The sequence below is a fragment of the Nanorana parkeri genome, unplaced genomic scaffold, assembly GCF_000935625.1.
Source record: "Nanorana parkeri isolate BGI_ZX_2015 unplaced genomic scaffold, ASM93562v1 scaffold1113, whole genome shotgun sequence".
Lineage (NCBI taxonomy): Eukaryota > Metazoa > Chordata > Amphibia > Anura > Dicroglossidae > Nanorana > Nanorana parkeri.
In genome coordinates, this window is record NW_017307381.1 from 215,511 (window position 1) to 234,872 (window position 19,362).

At 45.2% G+C, this 19,362-nt stretch overlaps 1 protein-coding gene across 1 annotated transcript in view; it reads left to right on the plus strand.

Annotated features, from left to right (window-relative positions):
• Positions 1-19,362, plus strand: part of LOC108796423 (UPF0505 protein C16orf62-like) — a 503,129-nt gene that overhangs the window by 137,498 nt on the left and 346,269 nt on the right. Inside the window, exons 9-10 of the mRNA XM_018567896.1 lie at positions 12,115-12,199; positions 16,403-16,462. Of these exons, the coding sequence (XP_018423398.1) occupies positions 12,115-12,199; positions 16,403-16,462 (145 nt within the window). The remainder of the gene's footprint in view (positions 1-12,114; positions 12,200-16,402; positions 16,463-19,362) is intronic.

Sequence of the window (19,362 nt, forward strand, 5' to 3'; positions counted from 1 at the left end):
ATTGAGACAATGGGGAACATATCCGACCTGAAGGTGGTTTCTCTTAACGCAAAAGGCCTTAATGCACCGGAAAAGCGCTCCATAATCTTGGGTGACCTACACAAAAAGCCTCCATTGCTCTACACATTTCAAACACAACAAAATACCTAAACTTATCGATCACCACTACCACTCAGTATATCATGCATCCTCTCCCTCCAACAAACCTCGGGGAGTATCTATCCTCCGGCACAAACAGACACCATTCCAAGTCCACGGGGAACTCAAAGATCCAGAAGGACAATATCTCGCCCTGAAAGGCCTCCTAGGCCAAACCCCCCTAACAATTGCCTCAGTTTACTCACCAAACAAACACCCACGCCATGTTCCACAACAAATTCATATCCCAGCTCTCTGACTTTGCAGAACGAATGCTGGTAGTAGGCGGAGACTTCAATGCCCCTTTAGATCCCCTAATAGACACCTCAGAATGCAAATCTTCCCTACCCTACCGGACCCTCAAATTTATGAAAAAACGCCTAAAGTCCTTGCACCTTTGTGACACCTGGAGGACGCTCAACCCCACTAAACAAATTAGAAACGATCCACAAAGAATCCTTAGCCCAACGCGACTTACTCATGCTGACTGAAATCAGACAGGAATTGCTCAGCCTCTTGTCGACCAAGACCTGGCGTGCTTTCATCCTTCGCACAAGACACTATTACTCGGAGGGAGACAAATGCGGTAGGCTCTTAGCCAGAGCCATCCGCACAAAAAAATTAAGCTCCCACATCCACAACATCAAAAAATCCCCCACCGACTTAATACACTCCCCCCCAGAGATAGCTGCTTGCTTTCAAGAATACTATGCCACATTGTGCAACTTAGACCACTCTACCCAGACAAAACCCACTACCGAAGACCGCTTACGCCAGATACACCAATTTCTGTCAAGAGCCAATATGCTTACCATAGACGAAGCACTCCTGTCCAACCTAGACAACCCCCTCACTGCAGAAGAACTTCAGAACTCCCTCGAACAATCGAGACCAGGCAAAAGCCCGGGGCCGGATGGTCTCACATTCCAATATTACAAATCCTTTCTAGACACCCTACTGCCACATATGCTATTGGCATATAACTCCCTCAAAAACGACCTCCACCCACCCCCACAACACCTGGAAGCTCACATCACTGTAATCCCCAAAGAAGGGAAAGATCCCCAACTCTGTACCAGCTATCGGCCCATATCCTTGCTCAACGTAGACTTTAAGATCTTCACGAGGGCGCTGTCGAACCACCTTCTCCTGTTGTTGTCCGACTTGATATCTCCCAACCAGGTGGGATTTATTCCTGGCAGGGAAGGCAAAGACAGCACTACAAGAGCATTCAATCTTATCCACTGGGTGCAGCACCAAAAAATAGAGACATTGGTGCTGTCCACAGATGCGGAGAAGGCGTTCGACAGGGTGGCCTGGGACTTCATGTTCGAGGTCCTTAAACACATTGGTCTACCGGACCGAATGTTACACTGGATACAAGCTGTCTATTCCTGTCCCAGAGCCAGAGTCAGGACAATGGGATGCCTATCAGACAGCTTCCCAATAACCAACGGGACCCGCCAAGGATGCCCGTTGTCTCCCACGCTATTTGCCCTGACCCTGGAACCGTTCATTCGCAGTATACAAAATGACAATGAGATCCTAGGCATCACAGTAGGTCCCACGACCCGTAAAACAATGGCATATGCGGACAATTTACTTTTCTTCCTCTCAGACCCCCTGACTTCCCTACCACACCTGATGGCCAACTTTGAACATTACGGAACAATGTCCAACTTAAAAATAAACTTTACCAAATCTGAAATAATGCCCCTCAACATACCACACGCAACAAAACTACGCCTCCAATCCTCCTTCCCCTTCCAATGGCGCTCTGACCACATACCATACCTAGGAATCAAACTGACTTCAGACCTGTCCCGACTCTATGACTCCAACTTTGTGACATTAAGCGAGACCATTCTAAAGGATCTCAAATCCTGGAGACTAAACACTTTCTCATGGTTTGGAAGAGCAGCGTTACTGAAAATGAATGTTCTTCCCCCGTCTCCTCTATCTTTTCCAAACCATCCCTATTAAACTACCTCGCTCTTTCTTCCGCACATTGGACGCTATCTTCTCTTCCTTCGCGTGGAACGACAACCGGCCGCGTATATCCTTGTCCCAACTCAAAACATCCAAAAGCACAGGGGGTCTAGAGATCCCAGACATGTACCTGTACTATAAAGCCGCACACCTCACTAGAGTCCTACACTGGCACTTCCACACTGAGACTAAAATGTGGGCTGCACTAGAAGATGCAGTGTCTGGCACACCACTTTCCTCAATGGTGTGGCTCAGACCCGCACTATGGCCAACTACATCTCGCACACACCCCCTAATTGGAGCGACCCTTGAGGTCTTCTCCTCCACCAGATCACCTCTCTGCACAGCCCACTTTATCTCCCACTGGTCGCACGAATCCCCCCTACGAGCACACACCTTTTTCAGATCACGAACATTTGCCACCAAGAACGACCTCTCAGACCTCGCAAAACAAGGCTCACTACCCTGGTGGATCTACTTCCAAATACGACATTTCCTGATGACCCCGCACACCGGCACCCCACATCCAGAACCCTCACATCGTTTGAGAGACTGTCTGGGCAAAGGTCCAACCAGACACTTAATCTCCTGGCTATATAACCTACTCAGAGATGGCCTTCCCTCACAAGTACCCCACCCACGTACTAAATGGGAACGAGCTCTCCAAACTACACTCTCAGGCGACGACTGGTCTGCAATTTGCACAGCAGCCCATAAATGTGCATTCAACAGCAAAATGCAAGAAACGAATTACAAACTCCTAACGTTCTGGTACAGGACCCCCCATCTATTACACCACATTTACCCGGCCATACCCCAACTATGTTGGAGATGCCACACGGAGGAAGGCACCCTCACGCATATCTTCTGGTCCTGCCCCTAAGTACAACCCTTCTGGCGAAAAGTACACAATGCGATCCACAAGATCACAGGAACTACACCTCCCTTTACCCTCACATATTCTCTTCTCCACTGGGAACCTGGAAAGCCAATGGGTGCCTTTAAATGACTACACAGACACCTTATTAACCCCTTCATGACTGAGGCCTTTTTTTCATTTTTTGTACCCATGTTATATTCCACATTTTAGGCCTGAAAATTACTTAAAACCCCCCAACATTATATATTTTCTGAATGCCAAGACCCTATAGAATAAAATGGTGGTAGTTGCAAATTTTTATGTTGCGCAATATTAGCGCAACTCCTTATTAAACCCCAATATTTAGTGAAAAATTTAATTAAATGCCCCAAAACACAACAAAATACCCATTTTTTAATGACATATAAAAGATGAGGTTACAACGACTAAAACGATACCCAACATGCCCAGGTTACAAATTGCGTGCATCCGTAAAACGGCGAAAAACCCCAGTACCCCAAAAAGTCCATAGAAGACGCTTTAAAAGCCCCCACAGGTCATCAATTTAGAGATACCCCAAAATACTGGCCCTAGAATTATTGCTCTCCGGCGTGCGCGGCGATACCCAACATGTGTAGCGCGTTCGTCGTTTTCATACGTAGGCGCACCCGACGCGTGTTTACGTGGCGACGCGCGTGCTCGCGGGGGACTTTTACATTTGTTTTTATTATTATTAGATTTCTTTTATTTAAATTTTATTTCAAAAACTTTTTTTTTTTACTTTACTTTGACTGCTATCACATGGGGGGTACAAGCCCCCCCATGTGATAGCAGATGGTGGTGACAGGTACTCTTTAAGGTGATGCTGGGGGTCCAAAAGACCCTCAGTGTCACCTTTACACTGGAAATAAGCTATTGAAGTGCAGATCGCACTTCAATAGCTTATAGCTGGGCTGCAGGAGCCCAGAACTGACAGCCCAGGGACCGGAAGTGATGCAATCTGCATCGCTCCCGGTCCCATAGAACGGGGAGGGGATCGATGAACGGAAGTTCGTCGACCTCCTCCCCAGCTCCCCGCGGACACCAAGATCGCCGGTCCCGGGCCCGTAGGAGGGGCAACGGAGCCCGGGAAGCATGGCGTGGGTGTCCGGCTTGGGGGGGCGACCCCTTCTTCGGGACGCAGAAGCGATCTGGCAACAGGTAAGTCGCCAGGATCGCTTCTGTTGTAAAGCCGACAGTCGGCTCTACAAGTTTAAACAGAGTCCCTGCGGCAAAAGTCACCGGGAGTCTGTTTAAACAGCCCCGATGCTGGCGACGTACACTGTACGTCGTCAGTCACGAAGGGGTTAATGCAGCACGCACGATCATACCCCGCCACCGGCGAACTGACAAAGCACCCACGATACGCGAATGGCTCGTTCAGGTAGGTCACGTCTACGAGATGGAGGAGCTCTTAGCCACTAAACAAGACACACTGGATAGCTTCAGAAAACTATGGGCCTGCTAGACTTGCTTTGCCAGTACCACCGACTTCACTACCTTATACTGAACCGCCTTTCATTTGTTCACAACTACCCCTAACGGACCATCCCCCATTGTCCACTGAATCTCACACCTTACTAGAGGTTCGACACTCAGTACCTCCCTCCCCCCCATACCGTATCCCCAACCCGTCTCCCCCTCTTTTTCTGTACCCCCTCCTTCCCTCCCACCTCCACTACTTTCCGCTGTCTGACCTTCTCTCGTCGAATTTCTGACCATGGTTGCACCCACCAACAGGTCATAACCACAATGGTAGCTCATCACCAGCCGCACATAACACAAAGCACTAATACATCGAGGTACCTCAGGCACACCTCGATAACTACTCAGGAGATCAGGGCGACCAACAGTGACACTTAACGGAATGTGAAGACTGCAAGGCACTATGGCAGACACTTCCCTCCTATCCCCTTCTTTTGTACATCACTCAATCTTACATAGTTACATAGTATTTGAGGTTGAATAAAGACATTAGTCCATCAAGTCCAACCTATTAGGATCTCATTCTAGGAGTACCCGTACCCCTAGCCCCTGGTCCCACGACAACGCGTTTCCGGGGCACGCCCCCTTCATCAGGACGTGATTCCTTCCTTGGGAGGGATAAGGATTGTCCTTGGCGCTTTCTAAACCAAAACTTTTCTATTTGTAACCACAATGATGGCTCATCACCAGCTGCATGTAACACGAAGCACTAATACATCGAGGTACCTCAGGCACACCTCGATAACTACTCAGGAGATCAGGGCGACCAACAATTAAAATTAACGGAATGTGAAGACTGTAAATCACTATGGCAGACATTTCCCTCCTATTCCCTTCTTTTGTACCCCACTCAATCTATTCCTAAAGTGATTCATTACTCAAATGTATGTTTGATAATCTTCTGCATTTGAACCCGCAAGCGGGTTGATAACGATTACATGTACCGTATCTTCTGTTAGATCCCTGTAAAAACACAATAAAGCTTATTTGAAACAAAAAAAAACTCTGACAATGCTTCTCCGTTTTGAAGTCTAAATCTTTGTTATTGCTCGTTAACTGCTGGTGATCCCCTTTCACAGGGGTAGTAAAAAAAAAAAATAGTTATTTCTTCTACGGTAGTCTCTGAGAGACGATATACCTGATATTTCTGGTACTATTATTTTTGCTTGATAGTGAGCCCCTTTGCTTGATAGTGAGCCCCTTTCTATCCCTTTACTTCCCTATGGGAACGAGATGTGGGATCTCCTCTGAGGGACGACATGTGGCAGCAGTCCTGGTTAAACACAAAATCTAGTTCACGCTGCATCAGTATGTTGGAGATAAATTAGTGAGTAGGCGATAGCAGGTAGTTGTATAGTATAGAGATGGTTCCAGGGGCATGAGGATTATCTCGGCAAATGCGTTCAAAGGAGCTAAGGGGACCTGCAGGGGGTAGGTGCCGCATGTGTGTGAGGATGAAGTTCTTGATTTGGAGATATCTAAAGAGTTCCTTAACCCCTTCATGACTGAGGCCTTTTTTTCATTTTTTGCAATAGTGTTCCCGCAGATATGGAAAAGGTTTCACACCCGTGGGGGTCTGTAATTTGTTCAGGGAGTCCCAGAGGCGTATAGAGAAGGCAGTGACAGGGTTTAGCGGGGAGGGTCTGCGTTTGGGTTGGAGCTAGAGGAGGTTGGCTACTGAAGTAGTTGGATGGAAGGAGTCCTCTAGCGTGACCCAGCGGGGTATTTCTGTTTTTGCATGGTATTTAGATAATTGTCCAATTTGTGCAGCTTGAAAGTACTTCAAGAAATTGGGGCCACCCAGGCCACCCCGGGTCTTGGGTGCATAAATGGTGTTTCGGGGGACTATTGGTCGCTTACCATTCCAGATGAAGTTCATACCATTAGATTGCAGGGAGCGCAGTACCGATGTAAGGACCGTCACTGGTAGAACCCTGAGTAAATACAAAATTTTAGGTTAAAGGGACATTTTTATTGCCGCTATTCTGCCCAGCCATAACAGTTGGTACTTGGACCATGTTTTAAGTAGATTCTTCAGCTTCGTGATTAGGGGTGGGTAGTTAGCTTTATAAATAGTGCTATACGATGGGGTTAGATTAATACCAAGGTATGGAAGCGTGGTGGAGGACCAGCGGTATGGGAAATCTGCTTTTAAGTTTGTCACTATTTGGTCTGGCAGTGATATGTTTAGTGCAATGGATTTGGAGTCATTAACGCATATTCCCGATACTGCGGCAAATTGGTTGAGGGTCTGTTTAAGGTTAGGAAGGGAGACAATGGGGTTAGTGAGGGTAAGAAGGGCGTCATCCGCGAACAGGCAGAGTTTATGAGAGGTTCCAGCATAGGTTATACCTGAGATATCAGGGGAGGAACATATTTTACAAGCCAGAGGCTCTAGAATGAGAGCAAAAAGTATTGAAGATAAAGGGCAGCCCTGCCTAGTGCCTCTCAATATGTCAAATGTTGGTGAGTGATAGCCAGAGTATTTTACGTGTGCTGAGGGTTTGTTGTGTAGCGATGCAATCCATGTGAGGAAGTGATGGCCAAATCCCCAGCGCCTAAGTACCGTGAAGAGATAGGGCCATGATACTATATCAAAGGCCTTTTTGATGTCCAGGGACAAGAGCATAGCAGGGATGCGTCGAGTTTGGGCAATGTGTGTTAGCAGGGTAAGTCGGCGAACATTGTCACCTGCTTGCCTGCTGGGTATAAAGCCGACCTGATCTTGTGTTACTAATTGCCCGATTACTAAATTCAATCTGTTTGCTAGGACATTTGCGAGCAACTTAAAATCCACATTCAATAGAGATATATGTCTAAAGTTGGAGCAGTCGGAGTGATCCGTGTTTGGTCTGGGTATCATGCAGATGGATGCGGAGAGGGAGTCTCGGTTCAGGGTAGCACCGATTGAATGCAGTTAAAAGAAGCGGCTAGAAGGGGGCGCAAGTCGGTCTTTAAAGGTATTGTAATATGCCACTGTGAAACCATCTGGACCTGGTCTTTTCCCTTTGGAAAGTGAGGTAATGGCAAAAAGGACTTCTTGCTCCGTGATAGGATCCTCTATGGCCGCTATTTGTTCTGGCAAGAGGGAGGGAGGGTAATATCATCCAAAAAGCGATCAGTTTGCGTTGTGTGCGTCGGGTAGGGTGCTGAGTATAAAGATGAGAGGTGTTTATGGAAGAGATCAAGAATGGTAATGGGATTACTAGTTGGGGTGCCTGAGGGGGTGCGGAGTCTGAAGTGTTTAAAGGACGGGTCAAGGGATCTTAGCCTATTGGCTAAGAGAGTGTCTGCTTTATTCCCTTTAAGATAGAACTTGTGAGCTGTACGATGTAATTGTTTGGCAGCATGATCAGTCAGTAGGAGGTTGAGGGCCTGTCGGGCAGCCTCAAGTTTAGATTTGTTGGGGGGGTGTAGTGGAGTGGGTGAAGGTCCTGGCACAAGAGTAGTAGTCTCGTTCCAAAGACTCAAGACGTTGAGTCTTTCCTTTTTTACATGGGATGCTAGTTGGATGAGTTTACCTCTAAGTACTGGCTTGTGTGCTTCCCAGAGCAATGTTGGGGAAATGTCCGGGGTCTGGTTGTGACTTAGATAGTTGGATAGGCAGGTCTCTATGGTACTCTTAATTACAGGGTCAGATAGTAAGCAATCATTCAAAAGTCCATTGAAAAGGTTTATTAGGGAGCGAAATACTTAAGAAGAATAGGGTAACCGCAGAGTGGTCGGACCACGGGACAGGGAGGAGCCTTGACTGTATAATGGAGGGCACTAAAGAATGAGAAAGGAGTATGTGGTCTATCCTGGAGAAGACCTCATGTGGGCGAGAGTAGTGTGTGTAATCCACTTTGTGAGGATTCACCTCTCTCCAGCAGTTGACGAGTGCGTGATTGGAGATGAGGTCACGGAAGGTTTTTGCTGAGGTCAGGTATGTTGGAGAATCCTTGGATCTATCTTTATGGGGAAGGAGGACTAAATTTGAGTCTCTGCACATGATAACCGAGCCCGCGCCGCTGGTTCGTACCTTACCCAATAGGTCTGTGAAAAATGGGAGTTGGTCAGTGTTGGGAGCATAGTAAGAGACTAGGGTGAATTCAGAATCGTTCAGGAGTCCTGTGAGTATTAAATATCTGCCTTGGTGGTCCCGTACTAAGGAGTGGCATATGAAGTTGGCTGAACGGTGGAATCCGATCAATACCCCTTTCTTCTTACAGGTGTCGTTGGCCATGTATATGATTGGGTACTGGGCGCTAAAGTATTTAGGACATGCTGTTGTGGAGAAGTGAGTCTCTTGCAGGCAGACTATGTCAGCATGAGAGGAGCGGAAGAAACGGAATGCACGGGTGCGTTTATTGGGGGAGTTGAGGCCTTGGACATTAAGGCTTAAAATATTGAGGGTCATGATCATAGTGTCGCGGGGGAGCTCCATAGAAGTCTAATAATGATTGATGGTAGACCATTGCTTGGGTTACGGACATGTCTTGCCACATAGCCTGACAAGGAAAGAGATAGAAGAGATAGAGGGGGAGAGGAAGTAGTGAGAAAGGAAAGAGAAGGGGACAGGGGGTACAGGGTTATAACAGGAACAAAAAAAACAATTTGCAGTAAGTACTGCAGGCGGATAAAATCTGCGTCAATGTTGTAACGTTGGGTAGAGGGATCCATACGATCCCTGACAACCCAAGGTCGAGGGAGCACATTGACTAACTCCCCCGGACAACCTTATTCGTTAATATACCGAAAACTTACTTAGTATAGATAACGACAGGGCTGCCCTCAAGGGGCCATTTGAGTCTTCTCGGCTTGTGTGATCCCCGAGTCCGAGCCCCCGCATCCCCCCCAACAAACCAGTGATGCAGGAAGCGCCGCAAGGGCATTTGTGTCATAAGATCTGGCTCGCTGCAGTCTCCGAAGTGACTAACCGTGTGGTTAACATTGGCAGGTACCGCCATGCCAGTGGGTAAGGGGTCATACCTGCAACAAGTACTTGAACAGTAGCTATTCCGTGGGCGTCCACACCACAGGTAGCAGTAACAGAGGTGGGGAACAAATGGGTGCAGAAACATCAGGGGTCGGCTACTCCTGCCTCAGGGAACCGCTGCCAAAGGAAGTAGTCCCGTAGGGAGCTGTTGAGGCTTCTTCAGGATGACCGTCTGTAAAACTCAATAGAAGGTTAATTTGCAGGATGCCGATGTGAATAAATACCTGATGTAGGACTAAAGGTGATCAGTCTGACGGGCCTTGCCTAGGTGTCATCTTTGTTGCTGGACCACGGGACTCTCCCGAGTGGTTGTGGTCAGAATCACTGCGGTTGCGCTTAGTAGAGACGGCCAGAGAGGTGGATGGGCCTTGTTGGCGTGGATTCATCTGGTCATCATCGTCCATGTCACTGCTGGAGGCCGATACAACCTGTGAGTGAGTTATACGTGTGGCGGGGAACGACGCCATTTTGGCCGAGGCGCGGGCCAATGCTTCTGCTATGGACTTGCCTGCGGTTTTTGTTTTTCTGTGTGGTTTTGGATCTGGATTGCAACAGGGCAGGCACCGGGTGTCGCACCGGAGATAGGGTGAGTGGGTTTCGGCAGATGATGAGCTATGTGCTCCGTGCTAATAGGGTTTATGTCCGGAGGAGTCGCGTAGCTGTCTCACTCACCACCCGTCATCGACAGCCGCGTGCATGCGCCTCCGGGTACCACTATCTTGGCCACATCTTCAGCAAGTATCGTGAATCTTCGAGCACAAACGATGGATTGCTACTGGAGTTCTACAGGTGAAATTCGAATAATTAGAATATCGTGCAAAGTTCATTTATTTCACTAATGCAACTTAAAAGGTGAACCTAATATATGAGATAGACTCATTACATGCAAAACAAGATAGTTCAAGCCGTGATTTGTCATAATTGTGATTGTGGCTTACAGCTCATGAAAACCCCAAGAACCCCAAATCCACAACCTCAAAAAAGTAGATTATTACATGCAATCAATAAAACAAGGATTGTACATAGAACAATATCGGACCTCTGAAAAGTACAAGCATGCATATGTACTCAGTACTTGGTTTGGGCCCCTTTTGCAGCACTTACTGCAATTACTTTTGCACGATATTCTAATTATTCGAGTTTCACTTGTATATCATAGAGACCAGATTTTATAGTTAACTTCCCGCATATGAATGTTAACTGAACCAGAGGCCATGAGTAAGTTCATATGTTCCCATTCTTCCTAAGAAAAGGTGTGGGAGAGGTCAGGCTCCCATGCTCGTGACGAGGGGAGATCATTCGGCGAGATTGCATAATTTTTAGAACCAAGTAAGTGATCTGCAAACTAAACTTCTTCGATCAACAGCATTGAGAAAGTGGCGAATTGGGAAGTAGTTCGAAAAAAAGAATAGTCCTGAAGTTCTCAAAACTATCCCTTGTGGAAGACTACTTTTGCTACCAAGGCCTTATACGAATTACAGGTTGGCAAGAAAGACCTCTGTTGACCTGGTGGGAAATCAGGGTTCAGCCTTAGGAGTCAAAGGACTCCATTCGCTAGTAAACTTATTATTTCCTACAAGCAGCATAAAGGATCTGCATAGTAGAAGCTACAGTGGGGTGACAGAAGGAAGATGGTGTGACATGGGTTTTACCAACCTATGGCAGGGAATGGAGGACCAAAGTTGTTCAATTTGAATCCAGTCTTTACTCAGTAGATGTATATTCCAGTTGACAATCTGAACCAGATGGCAAGCCCAGTAGTAATCGCATACATTAGGGAATCTGATGCCTACTAAACGTTAAGGGGTCTCAAGATCCCATAGCTTATTTAATAATCTGATCCAACTTAGCTCCAAAAAGAAAACCTCCCACATAAAAAGTCACTTTTTTACATTTTCTGCCCACCAGCACTTAAGCCAGATTCACTTTGTCAGGTTCAGGTACCTTCACTTTGTCAGGTTCTGGTTTATCCTAAGGAAGTTTCCCTGCATTGCTTGGAGGTTGTGTGGGCTATCAGCGTTTATCTTTCAGCCACAGCTTCCTTTTAGACTTTCAGATTCTTTTTTTTTTTCTACCTGGAAAAAAAAAAGTTGTTATAGGTTCTAGATCCACTATTTCTAAGTGGATTTGTCAGGTTTCCATTCAAGCTTATGAATTGCAGGATAAGCAATTAGTACTTCTTGGGCATTTCAAAATCAGGCTTCTGTTACTTAAATTTGCAAGGCCACAACTTGGTCTTCTTTTCACACTTTTGCGTTTGTATAAAGTTGATGTTTCTGCCTCCTCTGATGCTAGTTTAGGCAGAAAAGTTCTTCAGACAACTGTTTAACACTAACCAGCGTGAATGGATAAATCTCCTGCTGTGTCTTTTGTATTTGAGTATTGTGACAGAATATTTGAACAGTGACGGCAGCTGATTGGCTGCCGGCACTGTTCATCCAAAGATTTTCCATCTGGCTCCTTTCATTTTCTGATTGATGGAAGGGTGCCCCTGTGCAGAAGTGATGGCCAGCTTTAGTATGTATGTGTGTGTATATATATCTTGTGTAAAGAAACGTTATTTATTAAATATTGCATCTTTTTTTGTTAATGTATGCATATCTAAATAAAGGTTTTGTCTCTCTAGTGTTCAAAGCTTCTCTCTGACACAACAGTCATCACGTTTTACCCAAGCAAATTTGTATTGATCACTGATATTCTGGACACCTTTGGTAAGTTTTTTGGTTAAGATTCTCCTAAACCTTTATGTACATAGTGATTGGAGGAAAGTGTTCATGCGAGTTTCATGGATGTAGTTTTTCTTTGTGCATAGAAGCAGATAGATGCTAGTGGTTTGACCAGGGGCCTCTGAGATTAATAGGAAAGGCTTCACTTTAGGGGCAGGACTGTATTGCAAGCATTCAGTAGGGTATATATTTTCAGTAAAACATGGAGAAATGCTTAACACCACCACCTCCTGTGCACTTGCATTCCCTTCCTCTCACTTTGATATACCCCTCTTTTTCACACAATATCTTTCTTTCCCCCTTCCGGGCCCATCGCTACTCTAAGTGGTCTTTCAGACATTTCCTCTAGGGCAGGAGTGGGCAACCCGTGGCTTTGGAGCTGCACGTGGCTCTTTTATCCCTCTGCTGCGGCTCCCTGTCCAGGGGCGGAACTACCGCCGGTGCCGCTGAACTGGGGCCCGAGGCCGTGGGGGTGGGCCAAGTGAGGTCCTGTCCTGGGCACCCACCCTGGTGGAATATGCGGCAGTGCAGGGACCCGGGTGTAACTGCACACTGTTTGCTGTTATTTAATTCGAAAAGTGGATTATAATGGGCAACATTACACTGTAATGTTGCCTATTATAATCTATTTCTCTAATTAAATGATTAGCCAGGGCAGCTGTTCTATCACAGTTTGTGACTAGGTTGGAATGTGTGACCGATGATGTGGTCACACATTTCAATGTATTCCCGCCCAGTTTTTTGGCGGTAGAATGTGTGACCACCAGAAGGTCAAGCATTCCAATGCTTTCTCAGCTGTTCCGGGGCAGATCGGCATCACAAATCGTATGTGCAGGAGAACTGATCTGCCCTGGAACAGCTGTTCGGTCCTGTCACTTCTATCCGACTTTGAGTGGGGTGGAATGTGAGATTGCACTCAGAGTCAGGGGGGTACGGCCGGTACCCATGTGAGTGGTCTGGGGGGCCTCTTACATGAGTATTAGCTATACCAGGGGCGGCATGGAAGAGGTGACAGGGGAGGGGGTGGAGGTGGCCAGGCCCCAGCAGCAGCAGGTAAGAGGAGTTGGAAGGAGGTACAGGAAAGTGACCCCGGCGACCAGCCCACCTGAGGCCCTGCAGAGCCCACCATAGAGAGTCTCAGATGGGCTGTGCAGGATCTATGGTGTGCTCTGCAGGGCCACTCTAAGGTGGGCTCTGCGGGGTCTCATGTAAGCCCAGAGTCCAGTGCGTTACTAAGCCCAGAGTTCAGTGCGTTACTAAGCCCATATATACCTATACATGCTATACATAGCATACAGGTAAAAAACGATATATGCAGTGTTATCTTCATTTTAGCTGTCAAAATGGTTTTGTGGCTCCCAGTGTTGTCTTTTCTGTGGGAAACGGGTCCAAATGGCTCTTTGAGTGTTTAAGGTTGCTGACCCCTGCTATAGGGGAAAATGCTAACCGTTATCTTACAAGGCTTTCTTGCCTGTTTGATCACATGTCCCCTCCTCCAAGATTTTTCAGTTGGTGCAGTCTCAAGATGGCCTTTAACATTAGGATATTGAGGCAAAAAATGGGGGGGCACCACCAGACATAAAGAGTCCAAGGTGTTTTTATTAATAGAAATAAAACAGCATAAAAAACCATTATGTTTTGGGGGTTTACACAATCCCTATCCCAGGGCTGAAGGTATAAATAGAACATAAAGTGACATTAGACTCAGGACTTAAATCTTACAAATGCATTCAATAAAGTTGTTTTTATTACAATGAGAAGGCTATGCGTTGTACTTAAAAAGCCCCAAAATGTAGTCTGTATTTCAGGTGTTCTGTTTCTTATGCTTGTGTCTGGGGTGTGGCATCTTAGCCTTCCTCCACTGAACAACTCTGTACGTGCAGCTATACCTTAACCAGTTGACATCCGCGGTGTTAAACCCCCTTCCCATCCAGGCCATTTTTCAGTATTCAGCGCTGCGGTACTTTAACTGACATTTATTCCGTCATGCAGCGCTGTACTGAAATGAATTTTATACCCTTTTTTGGGGACAGATAGAGCTTTCTTTTGGTGGTATTTATTCACCACTGGGGGTTTTATTTTTTTACTATATTAAGGGTGTGTGCATTTAGCGGGTCTTTTCTGCCCGTGCGTGCCCGCTAGGGGGCGCGCGCGAGCAGAAAAAAATTGCCTACGGGCGGACGGCAAGAGGTTAATACCTGAACTATTATGAAAAATTTAGCTTATTTGTGCATCACTCAGCTGTAGATCCTCAAATCATCTCTGAATTTGTGTTGACACTGTCCTTCCTTCTGGAGGGTGGCTACTTACGTTCCCCATGGTCCCTGTGCGTGTTGTAAAGTAGCCACCGCTCCAAGCTCACTCCAGTGATGGTCTTCAATCTCAATACAAATTAGTAGACTAAACGTGAAATTGTAGCCCATAGCGGGAGCGAGCATGGAGAAGTGTCTACTTTACAACAACTTTATTGAGATAAAAATCTGGGCAACTTTAAAACATAGTAAGGTTGCTTATCTATAGAATGCATATCATATCATGTAGTTCATATTCGCATATCCTATCATGCAGTTCATATTTATGTTTGCTGATAACCGCTTCCTCAGGAGGATACCACAGCACTCTGTAATTTCATAAACGGACATGAATATAAACAACCCACCATAGAGTATTCATACATTCTATGTACTCCGCACAATTGTCAGCTTACATAGACCAACATGGAGCCAGCTGAGGAAAGCAAAACACCTGGGTTTTAATTCCCTCCCAGTGGTGTCAGGAGGCCTGACCACAGAACAAGGGGCATCACTCTAAGGCCCCATTCACACGTAGCAACATACCTTTTGCAGCGGCCGGGATAGCGCAACTTTCGGGGCGACGTTCCAGCGACGGTAGCGCGACCTTCTCCGTCGGGCTCCATTAGAAAAAAGCAAAATCCGACGAAAAAAGGGTCCTGTAGAAGGGACTTGCGACCGCGACATGGAGCTAAGACAGCTCCATTGAATATCATTAGCCGGCGACTTCTCGCGATATCGCGCGGCAAAAATGCGCGATATCGCGGCGATAAATCGCTACGTGTGAATGGGGCCTAAGAGCGCACCCTGAGCTGAAAATACGAAAACATGGCCTCAATGGAATAAAGAAAATTGCAAGACCAAATGCAAATAGAACGGTGGAGGAAAGGAAGAGGTAGGGGAAACAAAGAGAGTGAAATGTAGGTGTATTCATTCCTAGAAAACGCAGCCCTCCAAGAGGGAATGCAATTACCTAAATGAAACAATGTAAAAGAGAGTAAGGAATCTGCCATAATTAATTGAGGGATCGGGATAACCCGCATTATTTGTGGTAATTCACTGTGCTGACTGGGAAAACCTATGATATCTGTGGTAATCCATTTTGTTTCTGGAATAATCCATGTTAACCCGGGTAATTCATTGCAAGTACTGTGATATTCTGTTAATATCAGGGCCTTGGTAAATTGAGATTATTGGGACATTATAGTGGTCAGTGATAAATCCATTGTGTCTCTGTGAGATAACATCAGCTGGTGGGGTAAAACAAATAAATAGAACAAACACACAAATAAAAATCAAATTTGAAATCCCCATAATTCATTGACATGACCTACATGGGGCTGAATGCAACCCAGTGCACATCATGCTCAATGTATGCATTCATTGAGCATCCATTCGATGTTCTATTTATACTTTCAGCACTGATGAAGGGGGGATTGTGTGAACCCCCGAAATGTGTTGGCTTTTTGGATTCTGTTTTATTTCTCCCAAAAATACACCTTGGACATCTACATCTAGTGGCACCCCATTTTTTGTTTCAATAGATTTCTCCTTCAGTTTGGGGTCCCATTTTGGTGGAAGTGCAGCCACATCCAAGCTATCAAGCTTCATAAAAAAACTTCTAGTAAAATAATTGGGCACTTAAAATAAAAAGATCCTAGTGCCTCTCATCCTTTTCCGCTACTGTTAGATATAAGGTTGTCCTCTACCCAAACCTATTCATTAATTTTGATAAGCCTCTTCATGGTTTACACATGACTTTTTGCCATTTATTGGGTTGACATTTAATTTCACAACTTAGCTTAGTGGTGTCAAAATGTAGTATAGGAAACCTAAACTTTTTTTCTGTTTCTCTATTTGTTCTTTTATCTTTCAAATACCCTATGCTTTTTTGCAGGAAAACTTGTTTATGAGCGCATTATGTCAATGTGTATGGATAACCAGTCAGCTTTACCAGGTAATGTAATTAATATACTTAACCCCTTCATGACTGATCTTGTTTTTAGATTCTTCCACGTCAGTAATATACTTTCTTACAAAGTGCACCCACACATATTATATATTGTTTTTTAGAGGACAGATAGGGCTACGTATTTATATCACATATGTGTGTCTAACGCCTCACTTAGGACAAATAAAATATAAAAAAAGAGGAAAAAAAACGTTAAAAAAACACTTTTTTCCCAGTTTTGATTTGTAGTATTTTTTTTACAAAACCAGCACAGCTAAAAAAATGCAATAAATACATTCATTTATTTGTATTTTTTACACTTTTTTTTTTTTTACACTTTTCACAATTTTTTTTGTGACACTTTTCACTTTTTTTTTAAAACTTATAAATGTTATTTTATTTATTTAATTATATCAAGCAGTCATTGTGAATTAATCTCACTATTACTGCTTGATAAATTAATACATTTTTGGTTATTATCAAGCTGCTTCAAACTTCAGAACAGCCGATAATAAGTTAGTGACACTGATCCTGCAGCAGTTCAGGATTCAGCTGTCACTAAAGGTTTTCTGATTGTTGCAACAATGATCAGCAAACTGAAACATTCTTCTTTCAGGAATAGATACATTATGTATCTCAGCGGTTACCAGCCCTCTAAAGCAGCAAATAACTCGTCACGTACAGGGTACGTGACAAGTCATTTGGTCCCTTTGTGGCTGGACGTACAGCGTACGTCTCCCGTCACGAAGGGGTTATTTTATTGTGTGATTGTAAAATACACAATTTTAGTGCACAATGTGAAGGGATGCAGGGACATGGTGATGGCTATGGTTAATGTATAGCCCAGTAGCTATATTTCTCCTATTAAGAGGCTTAATACAGGTCAGGTGTGGAAGGTAGGTATATCCACTAGGGCTGCAACTAACGATTATTTTCAGAATCGATTAACCTCCTGCTGTCCGGCCGTAATTAAACGGCTGGACAGCGGCTTCTTGAATGCGAGTGGGTGTTTTTAAACGTCCCATCCCACCCCGCTCATGCCGCCACTAGGTGGCGCGCACGAGCGGGAAATCAGCCTGGAATGTAAACAGCCAGCGATGGCTGTTTACATACAAGTGTTTGGGTGTCTGTAGAGACGCCCGTTCGCTTGTAATATGCGTGCGGGTGTGCGCTCCCCCTCTGCTGGCGATCCTGAGCTCCGGTGTGAGCCCGGGACCAGCACAGCAGCTCTGCGGCCGGAGATCAGTACACAATCTCCGATTGATCTCCTCCTCCTCTTCTGAATGTAGTAGGTGATGTGTATTACATCACTTCCGCATTCCTCTGTCACTCTCCGGTACAGAAACCAGAGAGAAGCTGGTAAAGCAGGTGTTTGCTTCATCAGCTTCTCTGGGGGTCCCTACGTGACATTAGGGGTCTTAAAGACCTCTGATGTCTCCATAAAGAGGACCTGTCACTGAAAATTGGCTATCACAAAGGGGGCTTGTTAGTCCCCTATGGTGGAGCAATAAAGTTAAGTGAAAAAAAAAAAAGGTTTAAAAGAATTATTACAAAAAAAATTAAAAGTCACATATAAAGATAATAAAGATAAAACAAATTTAAGTCCCCCGCCCCCCACATAAACATGCGTCGGTACTTTTTTCTTTATATACTAAAAAATAAAAACCGCCTTGGTGATTAAATACCACCAAAAGAAAGCTCTATCTGTTCCCAAAAAAATGGTATAAAAGTACAGCGTTGCATAACGGAATAAATGTCAGTCAAAGTACCGCAGCGCTGAATACTAAAAAATGGCCTGGACAGGAAGAGGGGGCAAACACCCCGGTCAGCAAGTGGTTAATTGGCCAAATATTTTGATTAATCGGATTAAAAAAAATTTAAATACCATCTTGTATTTTTAAAAAAAATACATGATTGGAGTGTTACAAACATAAAGTCTACTTCAGAATAAAACTGCATGCACATTTTTTTGCAATCACATCGCACTGGAATGCACGGCATTGCAGTACCGCACGTTCCAATGCAGGCGAACGCACTGCGGGCGGGAGGTGGGTTTGAAGTGCCATTGAAATGAATGGCACCGCAACGCACCTCCCACAGCAGAATTTGTCAGGCTGGAAATTACTTTTTTTCCAAAATAATTGTATATTATTTTAGACATTTTAATTAGTTTCATGGATTTCAAATCTAAATTGAAGAACTCCAAGCCAATATAATAAAATAACCAACCTTTTATTTAAAATAACACATTAGAATTCCGGTTCCGACGCCCGATGCGTTAATTAACGGTCACGGAGCTCTGTCCCGTCACATATCCATCCACCTCCTATAGTAAAAATTTCATTAATTGCCGACATTCACCGGGTACCTGAACAATCACCCGACATTGATCGCTACTTAGAACGGCAGCCGAGGGCTCGCAGATCTCTTAATAGCGCTTGACCCGATGACGAGGCCTCATCCAATATGACTGCTGATGATGGCCCACACTCGGCTATGCAAGGAGACACTGAGGGAGAGTCGACCAGAAAAAGCGATTTGCTCCCCCTGCTGGATCTTCAGGCAATTGCATCTGAAGTTGCTAAATGTCTTAAAGCAGACATTACATGTATAATCACCAGCTCCTTGCAGTCTCATATAGGGAAGCTTAATGACACTCTAGAGGTACACATGCAGCGTATACAAGGCATGGAACGGCGTGTATCTGACCTAGAGGACCGTGACGCAGACACGCAGCGCAATCGTAGTGCCGTGAATGCACAACTGCAAGCCTTACAAGAAAAAGTGGATGATCTGGAAAAGCGCTCTAGACGTAACAATTTAGGAGTCATTGGTATTCCAGAATCAGTCAAGCCCATTGACCTTAGCCATTTTTGTTCACACGTTATTCCTAAAGCCATGGGCCT